The 25687-nt window shown below is 42.9% G+C and overlaps 1 protein-coding gene across 9 annotated transcripts in view; it reads left to right on the forward strand.

Moving 5' to 3' along the window:
- ntng1a (netrin g1a) overlaps nucleotides 1–25687 on the forward strand; it is a 111999-nt gene that overhangs the window by 38149 nt on the left and 48163 nt on the right. For all 9 annotated transcript variants that reach the window (XM_034572502.1, XM_034572503.1, XM_034572501.1 and 6 more), the window contains exon 3: nucleotides 13175–13818. In XM_034572502.1, coding sequence (XP_034428393.1) covers nucleotides 13175–13818 — 644 coding nt within the window. The remainder of the gene's footprint in view (nucleotides 1–13174; nucleotides 13819–25687) is intronic.

A 25687-nucleotide genomic window follows, 5' to 3' on the forward strand; every position in this document is an offset into this window, starting at 1 on the left:
ACAAACGGCAGTTCTTCATTAGTGACTTCTGAATCTCCCTAATGGAGCCACGTGAGCTCAGTGATTTGTTACTAGAAAAACAAGAGACTCAACATTTTATGGCATAAATTGACTCAGTAAATCAATTCCTTGTTCCCAAATAAACATCTTCAAGGTTCATTATATATGTTTGCATGGCTTAAGTAGCATTCGGGTTTAACGCTGTGATCATAGCTGTAAACCAGGGGCCTACCAGAGGAAAGGGATGATTTAGACTCTCGGGGTATAATTCCACACAAAACGATAAGAGGCTCCAGGTGCTTCTGCCTGAGTGGTTCTTTAATCGAACAGTGTGTGATTACAAGATGGACTGTATATAAAGAGGGATAACATGACAGCTTCCCCAAAGTAAAGCCAAATCAGCTTGATCACCCCCTGGAGGCTGGCGGCAGTATGGAAAAAGAGTCAAAGTCAACGTTAAATACATATTTCTGAAAAGATGGTTTGTTCAAGTTCATTTTTGTTCAGCAGGAGGAAATTGAGACATGTCGTCCATCTTTATGGATTTCACTGACGAATGTCTCAGACTATGGTTGTACGTGTCTGAAAAGAAAGTGTGTACATGGCTCTGGACGCCAAATCGTACCTGTTTTAGTTCTGAAGACCAACTAATGTGGCTGCAGGCTCTCCTGTGCCGGAGCTTGGAAACTGTGGAGCACCGAAACAGGACATGTAACCTAAACTCCACACTGTTCTCTTTTCATTTAATGTTCAACAATTCACCAAACTCAGACAGGTTTACACGTATTCTGTGTCTCAGATCACCCTGAATGCCATAAGAAGACAATTTAGTAGCGACTCCATGCACATTAAAAGTGTTGAGGATGACAGCACGTTCCCAGGACAGCTGATTCAGAAAGGAGAATCTCCTTGAACGTGGCAATTCTTAATGTTTCGCTTTATTTTAAAGCTTTGAGCTCTGATAATAGTGAAAATCTGATGTTTTACAGAGTGTTTTCCCCAAAGTGAGAGACGATGAATAAGTCATTCTGGTTTTGCTCTTCTGTTTGTCAGGAAAGAAGTAAATGTAGACTTTCTGAAATCGACCTATCTGCTTTAACTTAGAGTGACTCCCAGTCTGTCAATCAGAGCAGCAGCTAATATGAAACACACTTCATATTTTACATGTGCTGTACATTAAACGATATCCATTAAAAAAAGAAAGGAAAATGATTAAATTAAAACACAACCTTTCAACACTGATGTTTCACCAGAAATCATGTGCTTTCTGAATTATATTTTGCTCAGTCTATTTTGTTTTAAACACTGACCGACAAATGACCAAAGTTCATCGGGGTTGAACTGCAATGTATTTCAAACATTTCAAACTAACTTCACAATCAAAAACAGCCTCTACTTTTTAAATAAAACAAATGCAATATGACCAAGTGTCGTTCTGATTTGGCCTTTCCCACTGTTAAAACCTCCTACAGAAATTCAACTTTCATTTGGAGTCTTGCTGCACATACTTTTCAGTGGTGGTGCTCAAATACAAATCATCTTTTTGTAAGAGTCATGGGAGGGGCTTGAGCCAATCCCATCTGACATTGGCTCAGAGGTGTGGTATACACCCTGGACAGGTCACCAGCATATCATTGGCCAACATACAGAGACAAACAACCAATGACACCATACCAGAGTCTTTAATTAACCCAACCCCAATCTGAATGTCTTTGGACTGTGAGGGGGAGCTGTAGTACCCGGAGAAAACCCACACAGACACAGGGAGAACACAGAAAAATCCCTTTGGCGAACCCGGATTCAAACTAAGAACTTTCTTGTTGTGAGGCTGCACAGAGGTGCAATGAACACTGTCACAAATACAAATCATAAAAATCCAATATTGTGTTCTGTATATTCAGGTCAGGTAAACATGAACCAAACTTGTTATAGTCGAATGAACATGAAAAATGTAGCAGTCTGGTATGAATCCGCAGACACAGTAGACAAATATGAACTTTACATGTTGACATTCAGGATGTGAAATGAAAATAAAGTTATTTTCTGGGTGCAAACTGTCTATCTGGCACATCGCCTGTTATTTCAGTTATTTTAAGCCGTAATCTGTTGGCTACTTATGAGCACAGCCTGCGTGCAGCGATCACAAGATCAACTGCTGCCTCTAATCCTGCTTTAAAGTGGGTTGCAGCCCCAAACCGGTGTGTTTCCGCACACACACACACACACACACACACACACACACAGCTCTGTGTGGTCTCATTAGTTTGAATCTCTTGGTTTAATTAATCACTAACAGAGTGCTTAATTCATCTATAATTTCAGCAGAGCGGAGTTGATTATTGCAGTATCTCCCTCAAGCCCTGTTAAAGTTTTTGAATTCCATTTCTATTTTTTTTTTCCTTTTTTCACCCCCCACCCGTCACTTCCCTCTCATCTCGTGTAATGGCGTCTCATCAAGAGCTCACAGACAATCAGCTGGCGGAGAACCCTTGACTCCCCTATTTTTTTGAAGGGTTGTGATTACAATGGCGACGGAGGCTTGAAGTTATTGTCGTTGGAATCAAGTGGGTCTGCTTGTGATTCGCTGTTGCCGGCTGCAGACGGTTAGAGCCGGTTCCTTTTTATAGGTCCTGATTTTACGGACCGGGGCCTTTTGTGAGCCTGACAGGTTATGAAGAGAGAGAGAGTTGTTTTAAGACGTGACAATGAACATCACAATGTGGCTCTTTGATGCCTGTGGTGCAGAAATGTTCTCTTGTTTTGACCTGTGACGCTCCGGAGCTACTTTAGAATTATTCCTTGCCATTGGTGCGTCTCCTCAAACAATTCTACAATATGCTGTCAGTTTGTATTATTTGTGTGCTGGATGTAAAGTGCAGAGATTTTTATAAAACAGTCTGTGGTGCAGAGTGAAGTTAGAAAACTTTATGTACATCCTACCTGGTTTATCTGCAGTGAAGATTTTACGTTTTACGAGACATGCGTTCCACATACAGACAGACAGACAGACAGACAGATGGATGGTTGTGGACCTGGTATGTACATGAAGTTGGAGAGTTTTATATTTCATTATTTGATTTGTCATTCATGTTTTTTTTTTTTTAGGCTGCCTTTGTATCGGTGAGTGTTTTTCTGTAGCTTCAAACTAAAAGAATTTGTCATATCGTCACACTGAAACCACTTTAAAAACAAAATCCTAAGGCAAAGTTTGAAGTGGTGACTGCGAGGGAACAAAATAGTACTCTGTGGTTACAGCTGCTGCTGATACTGGGTATGAAGCCTTTTTATAAAGAGAACAAGGGTTTAAGAGTTTCATTAATTTTTTGTAAATATACTGAGCTGTCGCAGGAATAGTGCTCAGTCAATTCCTGTGTGTGTGTGTGTGTCCTTATTTATATTCAGCCTTCTGTGCGACTTGCCTTTAAGATGTGTGTTTGAGTGTCGTGAGCTCAGAGAGAGGAAAAGGCCCGGGCTCTTTTTTTCCCAGGAGTCGTCTGCCAATCATCTTCTCAGATTCAGTGGAAACAGAAAGGGGAAAAAAAATGCAGGGAGGGGAGGAGACAGAGGAAGAAGAATAAAGGGGGAAAAAGGAAAAGAAGAAAGTCTCCCTGTAGAATGACTAAATAGACCTTCAGTGATCTGACAGAGAGGCCTGGAGCTGAATCCCAACTACGCTGCGCACAGTTAAATATCCACACAGAGAACACCGAGCTTTACCACACTATTGATTTTAATCATCTCTTAAAAGCTCCGTTTAAAAATAAAAAATAATATAAGAGGCCCTGAAGACCGGAGCAAAGAAAATAGAAATCTTTTAAATCCGGAAGATTTCTTTATTTTTCTTTTCTACATCTCCACTCCTCTCAGCTCCTATGTAGACCCCTTTGAGATAATAAGGTGCTAAATCCCCCCCATGCCCTGGTCGCTGCTGACCGAGTCACAGAACCGCTCATTAACAGGCGTAGACTCTGTACTCGTGTACTCGCAGCGCTCTGCAGAGCCACTAATGAGGGGTGAAGCTTGATGACGGGAGCCTGATTGAAAAGGCTTCACCTCGAGTGAAATGTGATGGCACTTAAATGACTGTAAGAGCTTTCAGAGGGGAAAAAAACCATGCTGCTCCGCTCATGTGTCAGTGGGAGCAGAACAGATGAGACCTGATTTCTCCTGATCATATTTATTTTCATCACTGCTCGTTTTTTTTTTATGAGAAAACTGGCAAAGAACTCATATCTCTTGATTGATTTGAGGCCATTTTCAGAGTGAGGGATCAAAATAAGATATTCAGAAGGACTGATTTTATTGATTGAAAATGGTCCTTATATTTCCATCCACTTCATGTGACCCACAGTTCTAAATCCGTAGTGTGAGTCTGTGTAACTCTGATCTACAGCGATGCTAGAATACGGTTCTACCATGTTGTTTAGCAGGTAGGTTCATTATTTCAGTTAAATTTGGTGTACAGCTTGGTCTGATGGGTATTTGGTCATAAACGAATGTAAAAGTAAGGCAACACCAAAGCCATCTGAAGAATGTATGTATGTACATAATGTGACAATTGATGTCTAACAGTTGTTTGGTACAATTCACTTAAAACTGCAAACTTCAGCCACGTGGTTACATTAGAGGAGACAGCGGCAGATCTGGGATTTTTCTAAATCAGGGGCCATAAAGGGGCCACAATTTACAACCAATTATATCTCCAACACTCCTATACAATTCCCTATTCAGCACATTTAAGTCATCCCTTGTTTATTGTTAGCTCTACTGTATAGCTCTGAGCAAAGCCACAGATCATCAATATATTTTGAAAATTCTTGCTTGTACAGGAAAAAGCGTAGAAAATAAAATTTCTTAACAAATAGCCGTATTTATTGTTTGGTATTTTATTGTGGAACAGGAGAACTTCAGGGGCCAATCAGATTTCGGCAGGAGCCAGTGCCCCCCTGGCCCTGCTCCTGGATTTGCCCCTGAGAGAAGAAATAGTGGTGCATCAAAGTCATTGTCATAAATCTGCGGAACATGAATCTTTGTTTAAATATCTGTGGAAATGTTGCACTGGATGAGTGCAACATTACACCTGTTGGTGGCGCTAGATAAAAATGAGGGGACCACTTAAATGTTCAGGATTCATCCTGAGTGTCAAGGGCTTTTCATTTCAGCAGGTGTTGATGTACAATATTTTAGTCTGGACCAAAGTAGTTGACCAGCCAGCAACACTGCCATCAATAGGGTAAATAAAGGTTAAAAATATATGTTGTAATAAAAATAGCCCTATATAGACTAAGACTAATAGACTGTTATAAAAATCACAACTACTGTTTAGATCCACCCTGTTCTGCCTGTTGGAGCTGTTAGGAGCGGAGGTAGTGTCATTGCTGCAGGAGGTTGAGGTTTGTCTCCACGTGGGAGCAGCTCCTTGCGGTTGATGTTTGCCTCTTAGCTTGGTCAAGGTGACACTGATGCGTGTGACTCCGGAGAGCTGCTACACAGGATCCGTGGCGTTATTATACCATTAAAAATACTAGGAGGAATAGCGATGGGGGAGGGGGTGGCGATGACGGCGTCGTGATGTCAGCTCCTGAGGGATTCCTCAGCTAAAAGATCAGGGGTGATCATGGCCACAGGCTGGTCTTAATGTGCAGTGGAAAAAATGCCAAAGTCTTCCCGTTATGCGATGGGACACTTTGATCGAGAGATGTAGCTCTGCAGCAGCCAGCGGATCGATTATGCCCTGGTGTATCGGCTCATTGTGGAAGGACGTCTTCATAAAAGATGAATGACACTTGTCGAGACGATGGTGGGAAATAACAGTGATCCGTTCCTGATTTGGTGAGGCAGCCAACGTAGTAGAAAATTATATGAAAGTACAAAGAACCAGATAAATTGTGTACCTGGGAGTTAGGTTTTCACTGCATGACTCAGTTTTGCAGTATAATGTATAATCCAAATGTCTGTGACCAGTTCCAGACTGCACTCAGCCAAACATTGTTCCTTTTTAACTTTTCTATTTGATTTACTCATAAATGAATAATGCTTCATTTCTCTTTTAGGCTTTGGTCTGCTAAATAAAAACTTCCAGTTTCTCCTTCCATTTCAATACACCGCCGCCACCACCACCACTGCTGTGTTTTCTTAAAATATTCCAAACAGCTAATTCATTGTTGTTCGCATTGGATCAACTATATCTGGACCCAAATGTCTAAATCAGTGGTTTCCAAAAAGGATCACTCGTATGCTCCACTGCAGAGGTGAAAAGAGATAGTAGCACAGTTGAAGAAACCTTTGCAAAAAGAAAACATACAAAATAAAAACAAATAGTGTAGATATTTCAATTGAAAAGCAGCAGGTGACCAGACAAGTCTAAACATTTTGCAAAATGGACGAATACTGTTTGCTAGCTCTAGAAAAAAGTTGAAATATTGCAATGACTGCAATACTCTTCCGATGGGCCTCAATTCATGTGTAGTGAAACTCTTACAGATGGTTCAGAATGCAGCAGCACCTCTGTTCTTCAATCAGCCTAAAAGGGCAGACGTCCCTCTACTACCCATCAACTTCTTCTGGTTGACCATGGCTGCCAGAAGCAAGTTGAAGTCACCAGTTTGTTTCAAGAACAACTTTTGGGACTGCACACGTCTAACTGAACTCAATCAAACAGAAGTTACGTGCCTCTTTGCCACTGTGTTCCTCCCAAGGATAGTCGTGCTGCATTGCCTTCCCTGTTCACAAGACAATCACAGTCCAGACTGTTCTCATTTGTGGTTCATCTAACAAGCTTCCAAATGCTCCTAGAGCCGGGTCATCCTGAACACTCGTCCCTTCTGTGAGATTATTTTTAGTGCGCTTCTTTACCTGATGTCTTATTCAACAAATTAAGCGCTACTCTCATCTGTGTGTGTGTGTGTGTGTGTGTGTGTGTGTGTGTGTGTGTGAGTGTGTGTGTGTGTGTGTGTGTGTGTGTGTGTGTGTGTGTGTGTGTGTGTGTGTGTGTGTGTTACATTTAATAAAACAATGACTTTTTAGAGCCTGACCGATTTATCGTTTGGCTGATCAAATTTGGCCAATATGAGCCTTGCCAATATTAAAACTTTTACGGAATAAACAATGCAAAACAGATGTACATTTATTAACTTAACTTTGATAACATCTTAGGAATTACTACCAATTTTTTTTACAATATATATATATCTCAGTTGATGTATCAGTATTTCAAATTTTCTTTACTCTCTAATATTAGTATCGGCTTCATTACCAAGAAATCCATATCGGTCAGGGCCGAATGTTTTTTCATAAAACACAACTTGCTTTTCCCTTCAAAGACAATGAGTGTCTAGATAGAGATGCAGTGGATTGCATGTTTTGTGCTGCATGAATAAGAGTCCTTAACTGATAGTTAACTGTGCGATGTACTGCACCATTATCCTGTCACGTTAACTGCCCGTGTTAAAGGAATACTAACAGCCATCAAACAACTTTGGCTGTAAATCTTGATGTGTGTACTCGCCGCGCTCTCGCAAATATACCATCTCCTAAGCAGGGGATATCGTCCTGTCCTCCAGACCGTATCACAGTGGCACCCGGTGGGGCTCGCCACATAAAAGATAATGGAATATAAAATTGTTTTTATATCCCGCCAATGCGCAGAAGCTGGGTGCTGAAGGCCTTCCTCACTATTGTTTTAGGGCTCATGAATCTTCTAAATCGTCGCCACTGATCACGACGATCGCAACACGAGGACATTTACACATCGTCGCGCCTCATAACCTCCCCTCGGTCGACTGGACAGCCCACACTGCGGTGCTTAAGGTGGCTGAACGGTGCAGCTCGCTGCCTTTAGATCACTGTAGGATTTCCCCCTGTGGTGCCACTAAACGGCATAATTCATGTGTTGGACTGCGAGCTGTTCGACCGCAGTCCACTTCAAGCTGAGGGCTGGTGGAGCATCACTGCTACTTGTGCAACTGTGCATTTAAAAGGCAGGCTAGCAGTGCCCCTGTTTCCAGTTTTAATGCTAAGCTAAGCTAACTTTGACTACTAGCAGTGTTAATCCAGGTAGTTTGCCTTTTGGATTTTATGGCCGATGAGGTAATCGTATACTGAAAAAAACAAAATGCCGATCAGTCAGCCGATCACCTGATTATCGGCCGATAATGATCGATCAATTTGATAATTCCTGAGAGCTCTGTCAATATTTTCATGAATCAAATAACATTGTAGTCTAGTAAAACTCATAATCTCTGTTCAACACTTAAAAACCATGCTAAACCTTTTTTCTTTTTATCCATTAATTATAACACTCTGTCCTCTGCTTTAATCTGTTTGAACTACAGGTAATTAGTTGTTTAAATGCTCTATCAAAATCTATGAAAATATATGCTAACCCTACCTGACTCAGACATAATCTGCAAGATAACCTGGTGTGAGTGTGGGTGTGTGTGTGTAGTTTCGGGTCCCATGTCTCCTTGTTGACCGTGGTCCAGGCCGCTCGACCTCCGGCCGACCCTGAGCCATATGAAAATATGATTGTAATCCTTGTGAGGATTTGGCCTGGGTGTCTATTACCACTGTAATCTGTCACACTGGCATCCAATATTCCTTCCACGTCCAGGTTAAGCCCCTCTCTCTGTCTGCTCCACCCATCACCATGGGAGAGAGAGAGAGAGGGAGAGAGAGAGAGAGCGAGAGAGCAGGAGAGGGGGTCCAGTGAAGGTGTTGGCAAGACTGGAAAGAGAGAAAGAGGGGGAGGGAGGGAGAGAGAGAGGTTTTTGAAATTGAGAGAGCGCTGCTTCAATCAAGCCGCTGGCTCGAGGTGAAGAAATCTATCGTGGAACACAAGGTCTCATTAATGCAGCAGGGATAGCTTTAACCCCCACCTCCATCCTACACACACACACACACACACACACACACACACACACACACACACACACACACACACACCCTGCTGAATAAAGAGAGGTGGAAACATGGCCGAGAAATGGATGTAAGAAAACAGATGGTGTATTTCTGGGCAGGAATCCACACTGTTGATGCAATGAAATGTCCACACACAGTTGGAACAGGAGTTTTCTAACAATAAATGTTTATTTCCATTTATTTCTGGATGTTTATTCTGGGTCCTGTTTTTTTTAAATATGTTTTATATCACGTCACCCATGGGCCGCTTCTCTCAGGATCTCATCACTTTCACAATTTGCACCTTCTTTGGCTCTACTGCAAAACTTAATGTGATACTCAGTGTTTATTTAAATTAAGATTCAATCTCACTTTTTTGGAACTATGGATAATGGCAGATCATTTGTAATGTGCGTAATGTGTATGAAACTTGTCAGATGGGATGATTTGGGGTATTTTAAACAGTCTTAATCTGGATAAATGCCCTTTTATTTAACATTTTCTCTAAAGTGATAAAAAACAGATTATACATACAAAACAATAATAAAAAAAAACAAGCCAGAAATGTGCATTTAAACCCAATCTTCTTCACCTCACACTATCAGTTCTTCAAGAATGATATCTTTTTACTCTTTCAAAGAATTAGTTTTCAATATCAGATCACATGTATACATGACATTCCTTTGATTTATCCTGTCTGATCCCTTTTGAAATCCAATGTTTTAGGATAAGAACTAAAGAAAGAGGAGAGGGGAAAGGTAGAAGGAGGAAAAACATGGAGGGTGGTTCTGTTCACTATCTGGGTAACAAGAGCAAGACATCTGTCACACAAGCTGATGGGTTTGATTGGTGGGGGCCCATCCATCTCGATGGCTTGTCGGCAGTCAGGAAATTTATATTCCCCCAAGTCTCATCCTCCATCAGCGGTTACGGTGTGATCGGGCCAAGGCTGTCAGCCGCCACGGTCATATCTTATTTTAAAACTAGGCACAGTCATAACATCAGTAACTTATCTGCTCCACACTTCTGCTGTATAAGTACAGTATATGGAGCTCGACTGTGATCGCTGCTTTAGTATCAAAGAGAGAATAGAAAAAAACACAGATTTTTATTCAGAGGTTTTTGTTGTGAGGGTGAAACACCTTGTCATGTTGTACACAGAGCCACAATAAGAACACATTCAGTGTGGTATCATTCACATATTCAAGTGGAGTAATAAATTATAAAAACATGAGCATTTCATGGTTGATGAAGTTCGATTGCTTTGTAAAAAAAAAATAGTGCAGCAGAGGAGCTTGACTGATTGATCAATGATCAGTCGAATGGGGCCGTTACAGAGGCACGATCAAAGATCACAAAATGGAAAATTGCAGTCGGAGTGTTACCTCGATTTGTACACGTTTGAGAGTAAAATTGCCTCGGATGAGCTCTGACGCGTTGTTTCAAGAGGTTCATGTTTTCTACCAAAAGAGAAAAAACACTTCCCCGTGACCTAAACGCGACAGATATCATGGTCGGTGGAGTGCAGCTGTCTGTTGCTGCATTGTGGAATTTTTTATATTCCTCTCTCACACCAGCAGGTAAAATTAGCCTGAACACTTCGACAATAATGGGGAGAACGCCACAGGAATTTCAAGCAGCTTCCTGATGATTTGTGAAGTCCACCCACAAACACACAACATGCTTGTGCACATGAACACCCTGACTCATGCGCTCTCTCTCTCTCTCTCTCTCTCTCTCTCTCTCTCTCTCTCTCTCTCTCTCTCTCTCCATTGAGCTGCGTCACAATGCTAATAATGGGATTAAGCCACGGTGTGTTTTGGGCGTGTCGTCAGCATCTCTATTAACGCCGATTTAGTGTGACCTATCAGCTCTTGCAAACTCAGCTCTTGCGACCCCTTCCTCATACTGGTCACTTCTCATCACACTGGGATTTAATAGAAACAACATTTGTCACACTGTAATTGCCGTGCCGGGTGCTGTCAGTGATTTTAATGTGTGTCAACCCGTCAGCCCTCCGCAGTGCCCCCACAGTAAAACAGGAAAATCTCAGTTTCATGAGGCCGTATACTCAGCATTTCATCTGCTTTCTGTCCTCCGGGCTGACCGGTGAGGTTATTGATCTTCATAAAGGCAGTATTTTGTCATTAGGCGAGAAGCGGAGGAGACAGTAATGAAAGCTTTTTAACCTGTGTGTTCGGGGCAGCTCCGGACAACTGGCTAAGGTTGCCAGGTGCTACACACAGCAGATTTCCAGCGCCCCAGCCGCAGGGATCGATAGGGATACATCTTTGTCTGATTACAGAGATGTGCTGGTGAGGGCGGCACTTTGTGGGTGTGTGTGTGTGTGTGTGTGTGTGTGTGTGTGTGTGTGTGTGTGTGTGTGTGTGTGTGTGTGTGTGTGTGTGTGTGTGTGTGTGTGTGTGTGTGTGTTGCAGTGATAGCTGCATCATTGGATCTCCCTGATTTAGACACAAAGGTACAAAAGGTTTCACCACAGACATGATACAGTTTCTCACAAAGAGACGCACTAAGATCCATTATCTTGTTTACAGAAGGACGTTTTGGGACAGTCACACTGGTGCACTGTGGGTAAATGCTTCCCCACTTTGCTGGAACATTACCTGATATACCTTATTTAATATTTACAATACTGAAGTGCAAGGTTAACAGTACCTGTACTTTGAACACTTCCATTTGCTGCTACTTCATTCTTCAACTCCATCACATTTTCACATTTGCATAATCGTTTTTGCAGAAATATGGCAATTACACAAATATGAAATAAAAAAGAATAATCTACCCCACAGTGAATAAAGATATAAAAAAAGTGTTAAAATGCTAAATATTCATATATGTATATATACATAAGTATCAGTAATAATAATCCAATAATATCTCTCATAATGTAACCAGAACAGGTGGCATTTTGTTGGATTTCATCAAACTTTAAGTGCTAGTGTTTGGGTGGATGACTTTTAAGGACTTCATCCACTTCTGTTTATACAGTGAGAGTGAAGCAAATATTACACAAGAAGAGACTGAATGCTGGGAAATGAATCATCTCTTCCTCCTCCTCCTCAAAAAATAGAACATTGTGTCATTTGAGGCAGTTTTAATTAAATTATAAATCTCTCTAACAACATTTAATAACATTTTAAGCACACTAACACAATTTAAAATAGAATATTTGTTTTTTCTGCTACTCCTCAGTTAGTGTTATGCATTAAACATACAGAGTAATCACCAATAATTAACGGGACAAGAAGACGGAAATAAATCTAGTTCCATTCAGGCAGAGCCCTCCACTGTCAGTGAAATACGGTTTTAGGTCTCCCTCGATGAATGCGTGTTCCCGACACAACTGCAGCAACACAGTCAGCCATCCTGCATGCCAATGTGTTTTTTTAGAGACTCTCCACACCCCCGAAGCAGGCATAACTGTCGCATATGAGATATTACACATCTGTCTGTGGATACACCGTGCACCAGATGCTGCAGTTAATAGCACACCTAACCTCCCGCCACGAGATGGTACACGGAAAAACCCAGGTGGAATTTTCAACTGCCTTCTTCCTCCTTCCTCCTTCCCGTTTTCTCCTCCCAGCCGCTGCTGTCCAGTGCTGGGAGACGCCTGTAGGGGACGGTCCACACAGGATATTAATGGGGCCCTCCAGCAGTCAGAAAGCCTGACAGAGCCTTGTTTCATTGTCACCTTGCCTTGGAGGACGTGGAAAAACTTGCAAAGCTTATGAGCCCGAATGGAGCCGTCTCTCCCTCGAACTTACTCGATCTCTGCCTCACCGCTTCATTAGACTGTCTTACATCAGAGGCCCGGCTCCTCTCCCTGTTTCCTCAGCACCACTTCAACACACATACACACACGCACACACGCACATGCACAGGCACAGGGTGACATCTCCCACCTAATCAAGTAGTGGATTATCTTGTCCTGATAAATTGGAGCTTGTAGCACTTGAAAGGTCCTCGTGGAGGAGTGCCTCCTCCCCCTGACAGCTAGATCGAGTCCCCAGGGAGGAAGGAGCGAACATCGCCTGGTAATGATTTGTGGTAAATCGGACAGATGTTTTTGGGCAGACCTTTTTCATGCAAGGAGCTTGAAAACATGAAAAAAAAAAAAGTCAAATTGAGATGTGACAGAAAAATACCTGCAGAGATATGGTGCCAGGCCTCATCATCTGCCTTTAAAGAGACTTAATGTATTGTTACTGCTCACCACAACTAACTTTTCCCTACTTCCTCTTTCTCTTTTCAGGAAAATCCTTACATGTGTAATAATGAATGTGATGCCAGCACTGACGAGCTCGCCCACCCTCCACACCTCATGTTCGACATCGAGGGCCGCAACCCCACCACCTTCTGGCAGTCCACATCCTGGAAGAAGTACCCAAAGGCCCTCCTGGTCAACCTCACGCTCTCTTGGAACAAGACCATCGAGCTGACTGACGACATCGTCCTCACCTTTGAGTCAGGCCGGCCCGAACAGATGGTCCTGGAGAAGTCGCTGGATTATGGCCGAACCTGGCAGCCCTACCAGTTCTATGCCACTGACTGCCTGGACGCCTTCACCATGGAGCCCAAGACGGTGCAGGACTTGACCCAGCACACCCTGCTGGACATCATCTGCACTGAGGACTACTCGCGAGGTTACGTGTGGAAGAACGACAAAACTGTGCGCTTTGAGATCAAGGACCGCTTTGCGCTGTTCGCCGGGCCCCGGCTCCACAACATGGCCTCGCTCTACGGCCAACTGGACACGACCAAGAACCTGAGGGACTTCTTTACCATCACAGACCTGAGAATCCGCCTGCTCCGGCCTGCCACGGGAGCTACGATGGTGGACGAGACCAACCTGTCCAGATACTTCTATGCCATCTCTGACATCAAAGTGCAGGGCAGGTAAGACCTTCATTTATCTGTTCACGTCTTATAGGGAATTTCCAAATGGTTAAAATGGACTGCTCCCTGCCTCGGGCTCTCAGTGGTCCTGAGGGTGCTTGTCAATTGGTTCTTGTCACTGGATTAGTGGAAAATTTGTGAGGGGAATTTTCACCAATCAACTAAAGTGGGGTCATTAACGCCCCAACAAGACACTTTTGGCCCTTGGGTGTCCTAACGGATTAGTCCAACCGTGGATGTAATGATGACTCTATGGACTGACACCTCAGCAGTTTTTCCTGTGGTGTTACTCCAGCGACAGTACAGCCACACAGTCGTGGAAGAAAAATGCGTTTACCGTTACAATTATTTCCAATTAGGCAGCGGATCCATACCGATGTGCAGAGTTCATCGGCTGTCAGCATGTCTTAATTAACCAAGCTTGCTGAAGCACTCTACATTTTGACGCCGAATTCACTCCGCTGTCCTCGAGCCTGTAAAAGACATTAGACGTAGCATTTCAGACGGCAGGTCAGTGCGCGTTGTAATTGGTGTTTGATTTACAGAATCCACACGGGGTCATATAGCATGAAAACAAGACGCCATTATGCCGTGAGGGGAGAGGCCGACGCAAGCTTACCCTGCTGCTCAAAAACACTATGCGAGCCACTGGGGCATACAACTCAAGTGGATCTGTTTTACACTGTGCGTTTTTTTTTCTTCAATTTAACAGATGTGAATATGGTTTTATGGGGGTGAAGGAATGAACATTTAGTTACTCTTGTTTTGCTCTTCACACATGAGAGGGTCGCGGTGCAGGAGCGCAGAGTGGCGGAACGTCACAACAATTTGAGGATGAGGGTAGAGGCGTTGGAAGTCGGGATGCCAGCCCGTGGCTCGGGAAGAGGAAATATAGAAACATCACTAGTGTCCTGCTCATCAGCAGCAAACTTGTTGTAACCAGTGTGGAAGAATAAGTCAAAGTTCAGTCAGCTGCATGAGAGGGTTAGCATCAGGTGATCATTTAAAGAAGTGGGACTTCAGTTGCTGTCTTTCTCACGCTACACTGGCTAATAGACAGTGGAGCTGTTTGCTATTGTTTATGAACAGATTGTCAAAGGCTATCAAACTTCAGTTAGCCCATTAAGACGTATAAAACGCACTCTAAAACAACCATTTAAAACCCTAGGATTTCCGAAAAGCTGACACATTGCCAAATTTTACAAAGACTTTTATTTCTCAGCCTCTGAGGCAGATAGAGACATGAAATAAAAACATTTATTGTACATAAATCTTTTCCCTAAACTTTGTGAAAAAAAATGAAATACTAAGATAAATCTCAAAACATGTATCCCACAGACTAAGCCTTGGTCAGCGGCTCAACGGAAAATTGTCTGGGTCAAAATTTTCTTCTCTGTTATTTTAATCAATGAAACTCTGCTGTAATCTGCTTCAACATCATTTCTGTCGCTTAGATCGTCAGCCATTGTTTGAAACACTACTTTAAAAACTTTCTTGGAGGCTAAGAGCACCAACACAGAAACTACATTTCCCTTCCCCCGTGTATATTTCAGAGAACTACGATCTATTTCATATGACACACACGTTTTACCTGCTCTAAAGGGAGAAGTATGCAAACGGCATCTAGTCTTAAAGGTATATATGTTGCATCCAATCTAAATGGGTTAATGAACCTCTGATTTGCTGATTTCCTGAATATTATACTGTGTATTCCATTAAAATGGAGTATTTCTGCAGGTACCCTTGAACAATGGGGATATTATAATAAATGTCTCACTCAGAAAATTGAATTTTTGACTTTTCTCGTGATTGAGAAGGTCATTGAGCAGAAACAACTGGAGGGAATTTACTAACACAAAAGAGCTGTATTGGACATCCATTCAACACCCGCTGAAATGAAGGGGGCTGTCATAAGCGCAGATTATTTATTCTATCTGACTAATCATGACCGCACTCATACATCCCTGTGGGGCTGTAGATTTGAGCAATGGCTGTGCGCCACCATCGGGCCGCGGTCGTTTACCAGCCCGCTGCGTTCAGAGTGACGCTCGCCTGAGAAATGTTCCCCACTGTTTACCAAAGGTAACACACAGTTCAGCCATAATGAGATACACTCTACACAGAGAGGCTTCACTCTCCTCCCCCCCCCCCCTCCCATGGCAAATCACTGCTCAGCCCCTTTCTCCATGCATCGTATACAAGACATAAGCTCCTTAACCCCCAGAATACAGTTCTGTGAGACTCGCTGGGAGCGATTTTGCAGGGGCAGTGAGGTTGGATCTGGCATATTTCATTGCGCTGGACTCGGCCGTCATTGGCCCGGATCAGGGGGGGGGGGGGGGGGGGGGGGGGGGGGGGGGGGGGGGGGGGGGGGGGGGGGGGGGGGGGGGGGGGGGTGGAGGGAAATACAGTAGGAGGTTTTCTCTTCTTGCCACAACAGTGTGAGAAACAAAGAAAGGAACGTAAGCTCTTTGCCGAAGTAGGTCAACCTAGACAAGATAGCGAGGGAAGGAGCCCAACTCTGCAGAAGTGGTCGTCTTTGCGTCTGTTGCTAAAGTTGTTACAGGGAAGCCAGAAGTGTCATGCATGACCATTCCATCGGGCTTGATTACAGGCACCAAAGTCGCGGGGGGGGGGGAGAAAAAAATCAATGCAAAGAATTTCAAATCAAACCAAGCATGGAGCTGTGAGATGGATGTGAACAGTGCATACTGCCCGCTGACTTTAAGGAATCTGACACGCTCACTGTTCCATTGTAGCAGGCGCGCTAAATGGGTTTGTGGGGAGAGAAAGCGTGGAGAGTTGGGAAGATTTTCTAATTATCTACTGTATGACTTTGGCATAATTGCTCCGCCTCTGTTTTTTCCCGTGCTTTACAGTAACCACAGCTGGCAATTTCACCAGCTGTCACTCCCCCCTTTGCTCCACCTCCCCCCCCCCCCCCCCCCCCTCTTCCTCCCCACCTTGTGATCAATACAGTGTAATTAAAGTTGGAGAAGATTCAGGCGACTAAAAGATCTCGTTCTGGCTCTCGGTTTCCTTGTCGTTTGCCCCCCTACTCCCTGTCGTCGTCAGTTTTTCCTCTGCAGAGTTGGGTCCTTTCTGGGTCCTTGTCTTGAATTATAAGAGAAGACCCAGCCCCACTCCAAACCTCTACAGCTATTTGAGGGATAAACACCTACCACATAGTGTAGCTGCAACTACACTACCCACCACAAAACAAAGAATAGAATTGCGAGAACTCTAAGTGGGACTTTTGGCACTTTTTAATTGCCAGAGTGAACCAGAAAAGCTCTTTTGGTGACTAAAGTTGAAAACCAGCTCTGAATCTGGCAACCCATTCTACTTATTTCTACTTGTGCTGTATTTTTCCAACCCCATCTCCTGCTGTCAGTGCATTAATAAAACTGCACGCCCCATATCGTGAACAACATTTCCAGCTTGTTCTTACCTGTTTGGGTGCAGAAAACAACGTAGGGAAAGCAAAAGTTTGTTTTCGCCAGTTTACAGCAGCCCGAGTTGTGATACAGCATATGTGTGCCGCAGGACATTATTGGGGAAGAACAGAAACAACCTTAAGGGTTCACTATGTTTTTGACTGCAGGGCAGACAGGGGAGGGGGAGAATCGGTTAGTAGACCTTTTTTCTCTGGTCTAGATTTCCCGCGGCCTCACGGAAGGAAGCTACCTCTTTGACTGTGAATCCCCATGCTGCTAATGAACCCCCGCATCCCGAGATAATAGTCTTGGTCTGGTTTTAATTGTTTCATCGGGACTGCTACTGTACGCTTGAGCTCACTTACAGTTTAACTTTGCATATTCAACACTCATTTGGGTGAGGAATGGTCTCTGCTTTTCTTCTTAAGGCCCTGAAATCCAAGAATTTGTAGAAGTAAATATTGCAGTTGTGAGTTCACGTTTCCTGTTCGACCCCCCCCCCCCCCTCCTCACCTTTTGACCACACTCAATGAAGAGTCCTTAAATAATGATTAATTTATTTTTCTCCTTTCTCTGTGAAGCGAGTTTTCAGCACTCGACCTTGTCTCTCAAACTCTATCTCATCTATCAGTGGGTGCATTGGAAACATATATTTTCTAATGTTTTACTGACATTTTAAATATGGGAAAAATATTAAATAGAAAAGTGAAACAAAAAAATGAGAGCATCCACGTTGGAACAAGCGGAATTTTTTATGTTTGAATGGTGGAAAATTGGTTTAAGCACTTGGGAGCTGTTGGCAACCAAATCCCTAAAAACTGCAGACAAAGCTGAATATTTCAAAACGTCTGAGGAGATGGAAATAGAAAAATGGCTTCTCTTAGTGGGTGCATGGGGAACAAATGATTTGAATGTTTTACTAAAAAAATATTAAATAAAAAAAGGGAAGCAAGACACAAAGCTGCACATTTGGTGTTTGAATGGTTGAAAATCGGGTTGAAGCAATGGGGAGTTGTTGGCGACCAAAACCCCAAAAATTGCTAATACAAGCTGAAACAGGAGACGTATAGTGTTCGCGCTAATATTTTCCATCAGCAACTGGATTATGCCAATTTGAGTTGGATCCCACGTAAAGTAGTAATCCTCTCATTTGAAGTGGACATGATGATAAATTGGGTCCGATTGACCCTGGTCTCAGCAGCAGGATGCATTTCATTACACAAACTGCCTTTATACATCAAAGCCGTTTGGGGAGTGTTACACAGTTTGAAGCCTTTAGCGTTTCCAGAACTGTGTCAAATCTGATCTGACTGTTTTTAAAAGGGAGGTACACTAAGGGTGTGGATTAAGAAAAGAAGCAAGCTTACCAGACCTCTTCCCTGATGACGGCTCCAGGGTGCACATAATATGTTGATAATATATTCTCAAGAAATTAGAATAAATGTGTGGAATAAATAAAAAAAGACTTTATCTATCTCCTGCTGCTTCGATGTTACAGGACTGCAAAGCTCTACAGCTGAAGTGCTTCCATTTACATCTAAATGCACGTCGAGTGTTCGACCTAATCTGTGAATCTGGATGTTACACCGGGGCAAATGTTTCCATCGGTGAAGCACTGTATGGATTGAGATCAGTCCTCCAAAACATATTGAACTGTATGTGGAAACTGATTGACGTATTGACCGAAGCTGAGGCGAAATCCATCCGTAGCCATCAGATGTGTATTTATTTATTCATTTGGCACATTACACCGCGTAACTGCAATAAGAGGACTGTGTATTTGTGAGGTTGTGCCAAATGCAGCGCGGCACATTACACTAACACTGGGGATGAATTATAAGCACTGAAGCGCCGCTGCTACTCTTTAGATATTTGGATCAAGTCCACACGAGTACAAATCAATAATATTCACGAGTGTGATAAAGGGGAGCTCTTATCTGAGGCGCACAAAATATACCATATGTAGGAGATTAGACACTTCATCCGTCCCGGGGTGCAGGGGTCATGCTATTGGTGCATTCTAATCGCCGTGTACTTTAGTGCATGTGTGCTTTGGATACAGCTGTTTCAACTACAGATCAGCAGTTTGGTGAGTGATGGCTCTATCGGCTCTCCCCTGAGGGAGGAACAAACAAGAAGTCAATCTGCTTTTTCTCCCCGCTCCCTCTCCCACCATAGTGCTTGGCTTGCTCTTAGGCCGGCCTCTGGTCGACAGATAATCTATTTGTGCTAATTTCATGTTTCTTGCTGCCCACTTCCCCCCTGAATAAGTCATTCCACTTGTCTACCCTCCTTAGTCTCACTCCGTCTGCCTCTCCCCGTGCCACCATAAGCATCTATTCACCTCACCTTGCGCTGTGCTCTGCATTTCAGCCTCTTTTTTGGGGGGTTTTTGAATCAGCAGTCTGCATTAGTCATTGTGTGGGAGAATGCCATGTTTGTGGGATGGGCCTTGTGATTGGTTCAGATAACTTGGGCCATCTGTTAACATCCACGCCACATGTTCCTTTAATGGCTGTAAGTGACCCTCGCCCCTTTGTTAGCCGAACACTGAGTTAAGTGAGGTTTCTCTAATGTCTCTAATGTGAGTACATGAAAATGTGCTTAAAGTAGCAAAAGTACTCAATCTGCAGAAAAATGTCTCCTATAACTAATATACTAATATAGTATTTATTGGTTTGACAATACTATAATGTATCAATCCATAACATTTTCCTTTATATACAGTACAGTAGGTAACCATGGGCTGGGGCTTCCTCCAAAGGGTGCCAACATAAATATGTTGATACATTTTACTTCTCTTGGGGATGATGTCAATCTATGATGGAATTACTCATAACTCACTGCCATTCAAAAACATGACAGAGGACTGTATTAGGACACATTTTTAGAAGCATAAAAAAAGTTTGTGTTCAATCTTTAACGATACAATGTATTTTATGAGCTTAACCTTTTTTTGAAACTGTAAGAAAATCTTAGTCCTTGTATTAACTTTCAAATACGTATCCCCTCTGAAATGCAGTATAAGTGTAGAATAGCTTTAAACAGATACACTCAAGTAAAGTACAGTTACTTCACATGTAAGTGTACTTGTGCAGAGTACTTGAGTAAATGTTCTCTCCAGCCGAAGGTTCATGGTCACCTGCTGATACCTAGCGTCTTTGTTTCAAGATGTTATTCCCCGGCGGACGTCACAGAGGTCCCGCTCGGCCTCTGACCAGTGACGAACCTTCATTTATCTCAGGATGACACCGGTCCTCAGCTGATCTGGATCTGTGCTTGTTACTGACAGAACTCAGTCAGCCTCAAACACAGCCCAACAGCCTGCAGCTGCCTGTCTATGCCCTTTGTCTCTCGCCTCCTTTTTCCTCCTGACTTCTGTCCAGGCCACTACTCCACCTCCCTGCCTTTGATCGCCCCCAGCCCCCCCCCCGGTTCATCTCTCGCTGACGCCCTCCCTGCCCACGTCTGCCAGGTTGAGGAGCTCAAAGGAAATTTTAATCACTTATGGCAGGAACTTGCTCAACCTGTCCCTGTGCTCTGCAAGTGCCTGCTTGATGAGGCTGTCTTTGAAAAGTGGGCGTAAGCTTGGACAGCGTCATCTTAAATGTTTTTGGGAACAGGCTACAGAGGAGCAGGGACGAGCCGACAGACAGAGAAACATCCCTGTAGGAAATAAACCGTAATGTGGTTTATTAGTCCCCTCTGTTCTTGTGGAGCCTCAAGACAAAGCCACCTGCAGCCCCCTTCTATCAGTGATGTTCCCCAACGACCAACAGTTAACAGTCATTTACTCAAACATATACTCATCTAGAGCCAGCTGTGGTGGGTGTGCATCTGTAAGAGGAAGTATTAATATAGAAGTTGACCCCTTCTATCCAATTAATTGGATATTCCCAGCAGCAAAAAAAACCCTCCCCAAGCAGGACACATGTGAACCGTGAAGGTAAGAATAAAGAGAGGTGGGGGTGGATTTAAAAACTGCGGTAGTGTATAGGCGGAGGCAGAATATGAAGTGCATTGCGTTGGCAGCAGCAGGAGTGCAGTGCACCGTATCTAGAGGCCCCAGCTGCCTGTGCACAGTCATCTGCATATGGCTGCTGGCAACATCGAACCATCGTCGCCACGTCTGTGTCCTCTATGGCAACGGACAAAAACAGGGATATTACTGGATGGCGAGACGGAAATATTCTGCGTGGTGATGTTTTTGCTGTCAATCAAGCCTCGGTTCAGATGATTAATTAGCTTTTATCAGGGAGCGGTGACATGTTTGAAACAGGCTAGCGCACCGAGACATATTACCACTGTACAGCCATTGTTAAAAAAAATCTAAATATAGGCACTTAGGAAGAAATGAAATGTATTGCTTGGTTCACAAAGTGGAGGCCAATTAAAAGGGCGAAAAATCTGCTTTTGAGAACGAGGACATAGTATTACTAGAATAAAGCCACAGTATTATGAGATGGTCATATAACAGTATGAATTTCATATTAAGTTACAACTTTATTCTTCTAATATTCAGACTTTTTTCATAATATTACTTTTTTATTCTTGCAATATTAAGATTTCTTCTTAATTACGACTTATCCTTGAAATCTTCAAAATGGCCTTAATACTCCATCGTAACAAACTGTTAATTGCTTCCAAAAATTGCTTTTAATTAAGCAATTATTATTTTGTTTTGTGATATTACTCTTCAGCTGCAGCCCACAGGGTTACTGGAAAGGGAACATCATTTCTTGAAACACACTGGGCATGTGTCCTTGCCAAGGCAACTGTAATTTTGTCTGAATGAGGGAACAATATGTTACATTGTCTGTCGCACTGGGGCTGTGAGGCCAACTTAAGAGGGGAGTCGGGAACCTTGGTCATACCGATGTTTGTCCTGATTATCTTGGTCGTGTGGCTACTGCCCGGCAGAATCATTGTATACAGTGTGAGTGCAGGGGACAGCTGAGTTGTGAAAGGTATCTCCCCAAGCATTCTATCATCCAGACCCATTTCTTCTGCTTTCATTTGACATCACTGCAAACCTTTTGGACTGAGCAAGTTGTCGTACTACACGTCTCCATCGTGCTTTTTTTGTTTGCATCTTCTTCCTCATGAGAGGAAGAGCGGTGACGTGTCACTTCCTCTGGAGGAATAATCTTAAAAAAATATCCTGCAGTGTGTGATGTGCCAATAATTTCAAATCTTGTAGTCTGTGCATGTTTGAGATTAGAGTGGAGAATATTTGCAGGTAGTGCCTGATGCAACCTGACTTTAAAATCAGTCAGGATTTTAAAACTCTTGTAGCCTGAGCCCATCTCAACCTGAAAAACTGAAGTTCATTTTGAGAGAAAATGGGCATTTCATTATGTTTACTCAGAATGTATTGTCTTAAAATGAAACTCAACTAAATTTGAGTTGAGCCTGCAGTATTGTTCCATGAAGTAAAAACTGCAAGCTGATTACATTACGAGAATTTAGTTTGACAAGTTTGATACATGTACATACATTTGCTTTAGTGCAGCTGAGATCTCAGCGAAAAAATGATCACACCACTCAGACGCTTTATACTGTGGAAGGAAAAATAAAAGTAAAACAATCAGTTTATCCAAGGTTCAGGGAAAGAAAAGTTCTCTATGAGGCAAAACAAGGTGTCCGTGGTTCTGCGTGTTGTTTTCATTATGAGAAAAAATATGATCTTGAAGGAAACTTTATTGTCAGTGTTCAAGGGCGTCTGTCTGAATGGCACATTTCATCTGTCCGTCTTTAGAAGGTGAACAGAAGTGTGGGTGACCCTGAGTGTTTCCACGCATAAACTAACTTTCTCCAGGCAAAGACTCTCCTCGCTGCGTTTTAAAACCGCCCGTCTTCCCCCCCAACACCGCCGACCACTCTCACATACAAATAGCAGGATGAAAGAAGGATGGCTTTTCACTGCTTAGTCTCTGTTTGCTGAATTGACCCTTTCCATAGACAATCCAGCTTAAACCTATTGTGCTGTACTTTCACAAGAGCCCTGATATTTCTTGTTTTTGTTATTATTCATGACACAAACAGCCGAGTGTTGACTTTTAGTTGTTTTCAGCCTGAATGAAGTCCCTGCAGATGAGGCAGTGCTTTAGAGAAGGCTGCCTGTAGAAACCTGTTTAGGTGCAGGTTGTGTGATGAATGGCAGTGACGTGAAGGAGGCAATCTCTGCTTTCCAGGCAGATCAAACTTTGAAATGACTGGTGATTTAAGAAACTGATTGCTGAGGTGAAAAAAGAATCTGATTTCATCCTGATCGGTTGGTTTGTATGGAAGCTGATTCAGCAGTTTGTTTTCCTTTTCTTTTTGCTCAGGACAGCTTTGCTTAACTTTCTCGAGTGGTGACATCCCGCATTGTTTACCAACTTGGCATTCACTCTGCACTTTCACCAGGAAATGCATTTTCAAGCTCGAACACAGACGTCTCTATGAAACATGTGTCAAGAAAATATCTTTTTAAGTCAGAATGATTCAGTTGCAGTAGTAGTTAGTGCATCACAAAATACAAAGTAAGCAGCTATTTAAAGTCATTTATTTGGTTGTGTTATGTATTGTGTGCATCAGTGAGGTCTAACAAACTTTAATGTCCTGCTCATAAAGCAAAGCTGTTTTTTTTGCAAATATTATAAATCCCTTTATTTTCATCTCGGTTCGCCCTTTTCTATCTTTGGGCACACATCATCGCCACCAACTGGTGCTCACCAGAACTGTTTGAAACTGGCGGCAGGATTGAGCATGAAGAAAGTATTTTTGCGTAATGTTGTAATTTGCTGAAAACATAACCTCCTTGGCTGATGTAATAAAAATAACTGCAAAACACTGCCAGTAGTCAGAAATCCCACAAGGTGATTATAGTAGAAACATATACAGAATATTCCAACTTCAAAAAATCTAAATTCTTCACTTCACCTGTGGTGTCTTGTCTGAAGTCTCCCAGCGACGATGAACATGAAAATGAAATCCTGGGAACAGTGTTCGAGGTAGAGAACAGCTCAAGTGTAAGATAAAATCAAGTCTCTGAAAGCTTTATGTACAAATAAAATCAAATGATAAGCCGCCATGTCACTGAAATTGAACCCACAGAATGTGTACTAGCCAATTCCTCACTATTTATCACAGACCAGAGGAATCGACTGGGCCCAGAGATATGAGGAGCAAAGCTACGAGTGACATGAAGATTTTATCTGCAGAGCCGAGGACAGGAGGCCTCGCCTCAACAAATCCCTCTCCCCTTCTCAGGGATGAGGCAACACTCATTTTCCTCCTCAGAGAATGAAGGTTACACTTCAGCTTGATACAATATCGCTTGTTTTTTCTATTGAGCGCCGCAGTGCTGCATAATGCAGATCTTATATTTTGAGCATTGATTTCCCTCCCAATGGGTTTACCATTATTAGAAGCCGGCACAGGCAACAAATTGGATTTATTTCTCGGACTGGAGGAGTGTACTGCTGATGTGCCCTGCATGACCAGACAACTCAAATTCACTGGTATATGTTGTGTGGGAATGAGACGACCACAGGCTCAAAAACACATGAGGAGGACGGCATGTCAGAGTAACAGTTAAAGCAAAACATGTTTTATCAACAAAAAAATATCATTAGATTAAACTATGGGAGTGTGGAGGCCTGGCCATAAAGACCTGGAGTGATAGACAGATCTGGACCAACCACGCAGTGAGCCGTCAGACCCAGAAAGTGTATAGGAACCAAAAAAATGCAATAACAAGGATGAACTGGTGGAGAGAGGGGCTTCCTCTCCAGCCTCCCTTTAAATCCCCCTCTGCCTTATCACTGTCATCACATCCACCTGCAGGAGAACATGAGGGAGGAAAAGGAGGAGGAGAAAAACACAAGGGGGAGTTCGTTACATGGAATCAGCGGCAACATATGCAGAATATATACACAGCCAAGTCCGGGTGTGTTTGTGTGTGTATATGTGTAGACTTCAGACACACTTCCACCCACAAGCACACACACACACACACACACACACACACACACACACACACACACACACACACACACACACACACACACACACATACGCAGGCAGGTATCATCTTTGATTCCCTCCACGATCCTTACATGAATATATATATGGATATATACCACATGATAAGTCAAACGTTTACCACAGAGTTCTCTTAAAGGGGACATAGCATGCCCATTTTACCACAAGTTGATATGGTTCCTTGGGGTCTTAATGAAATGTCTGTAACATACTTTGGTCAAAATACCACAAGGATCATATAAAACAGCTCCTTTTTACCCTGTATAAAACAGCCCTCCACAGAGTGACCTGTTTTGAGTGCCTGTTCCTTTAAATGCTAATGAGCCAGCTCCCCCCTCCCCCCTCTCCCCCCATGATTTTAAACGATATAAATTACATATTTTATATGATATAAATTATCAAAT

Source organism: Hippoglossus hippoglossus, chromosome 20 (genome assembly GCF_009819705.1).
Source record: "Hippoglossus hippoglossus isolate fHipHip1 chromosome 20, fHipHip1.pri, whole genome shotgun sequence".
Classification (NCBI taxonomy): Eukaryota; Metazoa; Chordata; class Actinopteri; order Pleuronectiformes; family Pleuronectidae; genus Hippoglossus; species Hippoglossus hippoglossus.